Below are 8731 nucleotides of genomic sequence, written 5' to 3' on the forward strand. Positions count from 1 at the left end.
AACCAACATATAGATACTTATTTCATGTATCTATATTCTTTTGAAAATTTTTAATCACACTTTCTTATAAAAAAAAAGGGGGGGGGGGGTATTTTATATATGACATACATTTTCACAAGAATTCATTTTGGCATATGGTATTATTCTTTTTAATCATAGTGTTTTATAGAAATAAATAAAATTTGGTCACAAAACATACACAATTTAATTGGTGTGTCCCTAAAGGGTTTCAAAATGTGTTTTCTATAGTAAGTGTGATAATAATTAAGAATCGTCTTGGATTTCATAAATGATCCTTTGTTATTCTGTTGAATGTGTGTCTTTGAAAGGTTCAAATTATTTTTTACCATCGAAGTATTTTGAAGCTACCTGCCAACCAATATGTCAGACATGGCTTAAAAATAGAACACGATTTTTTTTGTGCATATTTCTCTGAAACTAAAGCGACAGACTTGAATCGTATTTTTTCTCATACTCCAATAAAGCCTTCGTTTTACCAGTCATGTTGAATCTTGTCTGAGTGATAAACGTATATTGATAAAAAAAAAAATCATTATGATTAAATTTATTGTACAAATTTTAAAAATTTATAAATATTTAACAAAATATCATGTCAACAATCAAAACTGTTTTAACAAGCAACTATAGTAGACAATATATCTCCGTAAATTACCGGAGTTCTTGGAAGATCTCAAACAGAGTCATCAAGTTTGTTCGGAGAGCAATTTGGTATTCTTTGTGTATAACATAGATTTCACTGTTATGTAATGTAAACATGGTGTCTGAAACATCAGCCGGGTTATATGATTCTAATGAACATGAAGTTATGTTGACGCCATGAACTAATCCATTTGAATCATCTTGGCCTCTTCGTGTCGAGATGAATCCGCTGGTTGATAACTGCATTACACTAAAGAAGGTGTTGAGTAATTTCTGAAATGAAAAATCAAAGTAAAAATATTGAGCCTTTATATTTTAAAAGGTATTTTAATTGATAAGACTCTTCAATTTAAAGATCAATTAAGATATGGATCAGTTCCAATCCACGTGTAAACATCTGATCTTGGATGAAAAAGATGTAAAGCGAACCATGGAATCATCTTGAGTGTTTTAAGAACTTTAAATTGAATGTGTGCATTTATTTAAGCTTTTCTTAAATCAAGTTCTATTTCTATTTTTACAGTTATTTTTACCAGCTCCTCTTTGCTGCGATTGTATTTTTTTAACAATAAATTCGTGTCATCAATTTGTTGTTCAGCTGAAAATTAATATTGTAGCTGCTCTTAACTGTCTCTTACTATACTTTTTCGGTATTTCTAACGTTGCTTTTTTTTTTATCCCTACCGTTAGTGTTCAAGTTAATATCTATTTTTGATACATTTTGATTTGCAATATTAATAAATATTACAGCAGGGAGCCATGCTATCTACTTGAAAATGTGGCGCACGACACACGAATTTCATGATTAATTTATGTTTTGAGAAAAGGCGTTTGTTTAAAACTTTTTAATTTATTTTGAAATATCATATTATAAATCCGAGATTAAGAAGATAATATAATTATTAAAGTCTTTGAAGGTATTTTTTTTGATAAACAATATGATATTAAACTGGAACAGGTGTTAAATCATAAGTAATCCTGTAAATATTATAAACAAAAGTGTGATGTTGTTAAAGGTATCAAACTATAAACAGATTAATAATATACTGATCATTTTGTATTTTTTACAATCGTTATGAAACATTTTTTATTAACTGCTATATCAGTCTGATAACGCTTGAAACACATCAAATCTAAAGTACTTTGTCGCAAATTATTTTCAGAGCTTAGTTTTTCCAAAATGAGAATTGCAACCAATATTGTATAAAACAATATAACTCCTTACTTATTTGTTCATTTACTTGCCATTTAGTATGACAAGCACAAAAAACAATGCCAGAAAAAAAAAGGATTTCGAATACCGTTACAAGCGTTTCAACAACAAACTCGAACATAAATTTAGAGAACCAACAGTTGACCAAAAAAATTGGGACTATAGTCTTTTAAGGTGAATGTATTTTGAAATGGTCAAATACTTTAATTAATAATCTCTATATTAATAATATTGCATGTTCTTGTATTCTAAAATTACTTTTAAAGAAGCGCATTCACCAATTTTCTTAATAGTTCTCTATTTTTCCTGAATGAATTAGTTATGGTTATACCTTAAATTTTAATAATTATTTAATACTTGTAGGTTGATCAGACTTGCACAAAGACAATAGTTTAGATAAATATAGATTTTGTTTTGTCTATTTGAATTCAATTTTTATGTTTCTTGAATGAGCGACAGAAAACTTTAGAGTCTAGTAAAGCATATATATCTAGCAGGGTTTTTTTTTCGTAATTGTTGTTAGAAATTCTTATTAAATTTCTTGCAAATGAACTTATACATAAACATATTAAACTTTCAGTGGGAAAGATTAGTCAATTTTAGTTCTTAAAATTGGTAAGATCTGCCGAATGCGGTCAAAGGAATATCAAACTTATTCCATAAGCTTCAGTGTATGGAATAGAAAAAAAAACAATCGATTGGAACGGACGGCAATATTCTTTAATAATAAGTTTGACGGGGAGGGAAGAAACCGGGAATCGAAGAAGAAAAAATGGACAGAATACAAAGTGTATCCTTTTTCCGTTAATTTAATTAATCAAAATTACAAAAGTGTATCCTTTTTCCGTTTAATTTGTTCTTTATATGTACAATATCCCTAATATACGATATGAAAGAAAAATATGATTTTAAATGCATGTAGACACCTTATCAAATTTTCAATTAAGCTATTATTTAAAATTAAACAATATCTACAAATGGTCAATCTGATTGATTTGAAATTTTAAACTTGCGCTTGTTACATGCCTACGGTCAATTCAGAGACTTGAACGATTATTAAAGGGATTGAAACTATATGCTGGAAAATAGATTTTCAATATTTTCCACATGCAAACTTTATGTGTATATATATATGGCAGTGAAGGACTATCAGAACTAAATTAATTGATTTTAAATTATAGTGATTGTTGTTCTCAAAGACCAGAGCTGCAAGACAATAAAAAGCTGACATTCGATTTAATAATAATATATTTTGACGTGGATATGATTTAATTAATTGATAAGCATTACTGAACTGTTTTAGAAATACGAGAAATAATTTGACAGAACCTTAAAATACTAGAAAATACAGAGAATTATAGAGTGTTCTTTATGTGAAATAAATACAGGGAAAGTTAGTCCCAACAAATTTATCATTATATCCATTATTTAAAATGTTATCTATATCTTCAGCTGCTTCCCTTAATATAAGATTTATATATAAAATATACATATATATATATAATAGGAACTGTGACGGGAGTGGATTTGAATTGATTTTAATAATAGTCGAAGACCTTTAAGAATTGGTAAAATATAATCTTTAAATAGTATGTAGACAAACTCTAAAATGTTTTATTTTCTACACAATTGTGTTTATTATTTTTGTTTTATTTTGAATACGTCAACTTTTATACATGAAATGGTAATGACAATATATATATTGAAAATATATTTTTACCACATTAAAATATTCCTTGAGCACATCCAAAAGTTCGATTGCATTTGAAGGTGTCTTTCGTAAGCATAACACTATATCTAATGTGTTTCTAAACTTTATCAGGTTCGCACAAAGACAAAAATATGAAACTTTTTAAAATTGTTCATAGAATAAGAAGTTGAAAAGAATGAAAAAAATCTAACAGAATTGACACAAATATCAATCAGGTATGCTCAAGCCAACAGTGTTTTAGAAGCAAAATAATTAAGTCGAGACAACTGTTAGATTTTGGAATATTTGACATGGTTCAGCCACGGGAGAGGTAGAGCGGCAACAAAAGCTTTTCTATTTATTTTCCTTGACTAATACACAATTTTGATTTGTTTTTAATACCCAATTGTTAAATATTTCACACAGGAAGATCTTCTTGTTATCTTTCAAATGCTAGAAATATTCATTTAATTTTGGTCAAAAAGAAATATTCATTTAATTTTGGTCAAAAAGAAATGTCCATTCTTTTCAACATTGTAGATGCAAACATCTATTTCTTTGTTGCTTGAGAAAATAACGTTGAACCGTCACAGTGACGTTCCAGTTTGTTCCATGTACTATTCCTAGTATACTGACTAAGGTATTCTTTAACACCAAATTGGACCCATAGTCAATAGAATTATAAGAACTAGTACGCACGTTATTTTGTTCTGAAATACTGTAAACTAACTTATTTTACTCTTTCTCACATTCAGACCTTTCAAGCTGACTTTGTAGCAATTTACTTATGCATTTTTTTTTTAATTGTTGGTGTTTTCATATATACGAAAAGATCAAAGTTTTGAATATTCGCTACGATCAATGTTCGTGTTGTTTTCTGTAGGCGAAAGTCGTGTTAATACATCATTGGTTGTTCCACCGTATGATTTTAACATTTTTATATATAATGCCAAACTTAATTTGAGAATACAAACGTTTTTAAACTCTGGTTTCAGTGTGCACAAAGAGTGTGTGTTTCTTGAATTAGCCTTCAAGGCGAAAAGAACATTTTAAAACGTTTGCGATTATTTTATAAATAATTTCAAAGATTTATAAAATATATGAGATACATAAGGGAGCACTGATTTTATAGCCGACAATAACTTTCGTTTCTCTTTTTTTTTCTTTTCTTAAATACAGAAAACTCTAAAATGCAGGAAAAAACACATAGAATCCTCTAGAATGAATTTTCAAATAATTAACATACTTTCAGGCGTACTTCATGATCGAATGGCAATATTTGTCCATAACAAAAGATAAATTGACCTCAAAATGTGTAGTTGAATCCAAACTAATTTTTTTATCAGTTTACTTATTACTATAAACATTTTTGAAGAAACAAAACAGAAAAAGAAGCTCAAGTTTTGCTTTCCTATTTTCGTTTTGTCTTTGCGAGAGACATGATAAGAGTTTCCCTATTTTTTCATATACCTCTTGGAAATTGCCTAGTTCTCAAAATCGAACAAGAAAATTTTATCTCATGAATTTATATCAAAAGAAGGATAAATATGAATTATTCTTTACATACAAAAGTATGCTATTTGTAATGTATGCATATGAATTTTACTTATTGCTGATGACCGTAAAAAACTATGGTGACCTATTGTTGCTAATGTTTGTGTCATTTGGTCTCTTGTGAAAGTTTGTCTCATTGGCGTTCATTCCACATCTCCCTTATTTCTATATAATTTTATCATAAGAGTCAAAGTTAAAAATTGAATAATATTTTTATTATTTTGGTATTTGTTAATATTTAGAAAAAATCACCCAAACTCTAAAATATTCAAATTTTACTAGGTTTCATTAACTTTTCGTGTTCTCCTTTCGTTTGTTATATATAATTTCTTATTTAGATTTTGTTTTCTGAATTACTATATTTGCGTTTTTATATATTCAGGGCTAAGAATATTTAAACTAAAAACCAAGGTATTAAAAAAATAATGCATAAGAGAATTCTGTTTTATTGATGCAATTGTAAGTTGTTGTGTGTTCATTTCTTATATTTTTAAACTAACTTATTTATTTGGTAATGCATTTTTTTTATTATTTTATTTATCTATCTGTGTATTTATTGGTTGGTTGGTTTGTTTTTTATTTGTTTAAACAGTCAGAATGGTAAAAACAAAACTATTTCATATTATAAGTAAACTTATTGAATAACATAAATGCAAATTCCTAGTCATTCTTTTATCCTATCTATTTCAAGGTTAATTAAAATGAAGATTTCATGTTTGAATTTATAATAAAACAGTAAAATATAAAGTGATTTCAGTTAAAAGATGTTCTTTCAATTCGCAAATATTTGTGCATAGCATAATTTAAACTTCGAAAACGGGGGAAATAACAGTCCACAATAATAGATGAAGTATTATCATTTTCAACAATGTAAAGAAGAATACCAAAACAATCCGTTATTGTCAAGATTTAAACGGATTAGGTTAGGCAATAATATTTAAATTATCTGATAATGTCACTTTTACTGTTATAGTGAAAGTTAATATTCATATGATATACCACATGCGATAACGTAATTGCTATCAACTGATGAAACAAATCCCTTTTTGACACGCTGACATGAACTTACCGTGAGAGCGGGGAATTCAACTGATACACTGACTGCATAGATTGCGAATTCTGTTCTCCGTATCCCTGCCATTGGGTGGAGCCGTTGTTATACATCCCTGAATTGCAATTAGAGTTTTGGGTCGGATACGAACCGTTAGCTACTCCTGCAGTTGGGTACCATTTCATAAAGGGATTGTTCATGCTTTGCCTTAACAGAGCTTCATCAAGTCTATAAGCTCGGCGCTCAGCTTCGGTGTATGGTGAATAAATAGAACTAAAAGCAGTATTTGGATGATTAAATGGCATGCTTGGCGTTAGCGCGGAATATCCATTAACATGATACATCCCTAATTCACATTCCTTCTTTCTTCCTCTACGCCTTGACCTCCGTCTTTGCCGAAAGTCGCCCCGCATAAAGTCTTGAATGTTTGCTGGATGTATTGCCCAGTAGTTGCCTTTTCCATCTTCACATCTTCCCGCTTTGATAAAGCAATCGTTCAGTGACAAATTATGTCGCACGCTATTTCTCCATCCTTGCCCACGATTCACATAGTAAGGATAATTCTTCTCAATCCAACCATAAATGGATCCTAAACTTAACCGCTTGTGTGGCGATTCTAAAATAGCCTTAGCAATAAGTGCAATATAAGACATGGCAGGCTTCACGTCTGCATTTCCACGTGCTTTTTCATCATGTCCTTTATCTGGAGATTCCAAATCGAGTTTTTCCGGGTCCTTATCATCTTTGGAGCCGCTGTCACTAGTACTTCCAGGTGAAACAATGCTGTCATTTCCACTTGACGATGAAATGTTCTGGTTATCTGTAGAAGTTGCTTCTATTTTGATCGTGTCTGTGGTATTGAGATCAATGTCATTTTCAACAATCAGTCTATTTGATTCTGAATCGAACCGATTAATGTCCAATGAATTTGATTCTAACAAATCTGTCTTTGACAACAGTTGTTCATTGCTGTTGTTGCGTTGCATTGTGAAATCTGGCATATTACCACCCGGTGAAATTTTGTAATAAGTATTATTCGAATTAGTCTGTGGAAATCCGGTATGGAATACAGTTGATTCGGCATATGATGGTGGTTCTCGTGGTATACTATAGCTTCCAGGCGAAGATACGTTGTTGAAAAATGTATTATAACATGAATCGGCTGGAACAGATTCCGGAAAGTGTCCGTGATGCAACTTAATAGTCGAACCGTCGTAGGTTTGTGGTGCTCCATAAAGTCCTGGAGTTTGATACGAAGTTGTGTCACAATACTGCATCTTTACGGATTAAAGCAGAAATAACTGCTATGTTGAAACAATTAAGCACAGAGTTTTACTACAAATGTTTACTGTTTATACGTAAACAATCACAATTTAGAAGACAACAAAACAAACCCGTGTAAAACTGCAAATTATCTGGACACCATTATTTTGTTGTTGTAATCAACACAAACAAAGCAAACTGTCCAAAACATTTGTATGCAAACTTAATCTGAATTATGAGGTTTTGTTGTATATAACGTACCTTTATATTACAAACCTGGAATATTTTGGTGACCATCAAAATTTTGATAGGGGGTAATGAAATAAGTTATCTGATTGGTTGATAATATCAGATAACTTCACGCTTTTCAGTACTTTTGGTGTACCTGTTTAAATATTAGGGCGGAGTTACGTCTTTCTACGGCCCTTTCTGAGATAAATTTATTTAAAGTATTTAAATTTTGTTTAAACAGATGAAGAGGCGAATTTCAATTAATGGGTATAAAATATAAACAAATAATTAAAAGATACATTGCTTAGTGACTTATTTGGTTAAGAATTAAACGATTCAAGTGGTCAAAATTATTTGAACTTTCACACGATATTTATATTGTAACAGAAATATAAATATATCTAAACTGATTTTAATGTAACTGTTCGTTAAGTTTTAGGTTCACTTCTTTAACTATTCATTCATATATCTTTTTGAAATAATAAATGAAACTCTAAATTATAGTCGTGCAAATATATTTTGAATTTTAAATCTATGTGTTAACATATATACATACTATTTTGCTTTTATTATTTAAAAAAAAAATAGTATGTTTGCTTTTATTGTTTGTGCACTAAAATCAAAGCAAACCTTTCTTGAAACATCTTAAGATACTTGGCAAATATATATAATAGACCTGGGCCCAGTTTCACGAAGCTGTCTTAGGACTAAGACATGTCTTATGATGGTCTTATGACATATCTTAGTCCTAAGTGGGTTTCACGAAGTGGTCCTAAATTAGGACATCTCTTAAAGTTGGTCATAAAGTTAGGACAACGCGAGAGGTGTCTTATGATGGTCTTAGGATAGTTATACGTTTATTTATATAAATTACACTCAATTTTTATATTAATTTAAAAAAAATATCTTATTATTATCTAATTATCTATTGTCCTGTTCCTGCTTAAAAAGTTATCTTTCTAGATTGACAGATTATCATGATTTGTCAACGATGAAAATTCGATGTATTGAAATCAAGATTGCACGATTTTATCCCTTGACCTTTTCTAACCAATAAAGTCGAAATTGA

At 29.7% G+C, this 8731-nt stretch overlaps 1 protein-coding gene across 1 annotated transcript; it reads right to left on the reverse strand.

Annotated features, from left to right (window-relative positions):
* Positions 1–549: 549 nt before the first annotated feature.
* Positions 550–7693, reverse strand: LOC134725697 (forkhead box protein D5-B-like). The gene is made up of 2 exons (XM_063589726.1): positions 6187–7693; positions 550–933 (listed from the first exon to the last, which is right to left on the reverse strand). Exons 1-2 carry the CDS (start codon positions 7443–7445, stop codon positions 906–908), a joined length of 1287 nt encoding a protein of 428 aa, XP_063445796.1. The 5' UTR covers positions 7446–7693; the 3' UTR covers positions 550–905.
* Positions 7694–8731: the final 1038 nt, after the last annotated feature.

The sequence above is a fragment of the Mytilus trossulus genome, chromosome 1 (genome assembly GCF_036588685.1).
Source record: "Mytilus trossulus isolate FHL-02 chromosome 1, PNRI_Mtr1.1.1.hap1, whole genome shotgun sequence".
Classification (NCBI taxonomy): domain Eukaryota; kingdom Metazoa; phylum Mollusca; class Bivalvia; order Mytilida; family Mytilidae; genus Mytilus; species Mytilus trossulus.

Excerpts from the sequence above, each read along its gene's own strand:
- LOC134725697 (XM_063589726.1), bottom strand. The coding sequence starts at position 7,445 with ATGCAGTATTGTGACACAACTTCGTATCAAACTCCAGGACTTTATGGA. Across the intron at positions 934-6,186 it reads TTGAATTCCCCGCTCTCACG|AAATTACTCAACACCTTCTT; the intron begins GTAAGTTCATGT and ends TTTTCATTTCAG.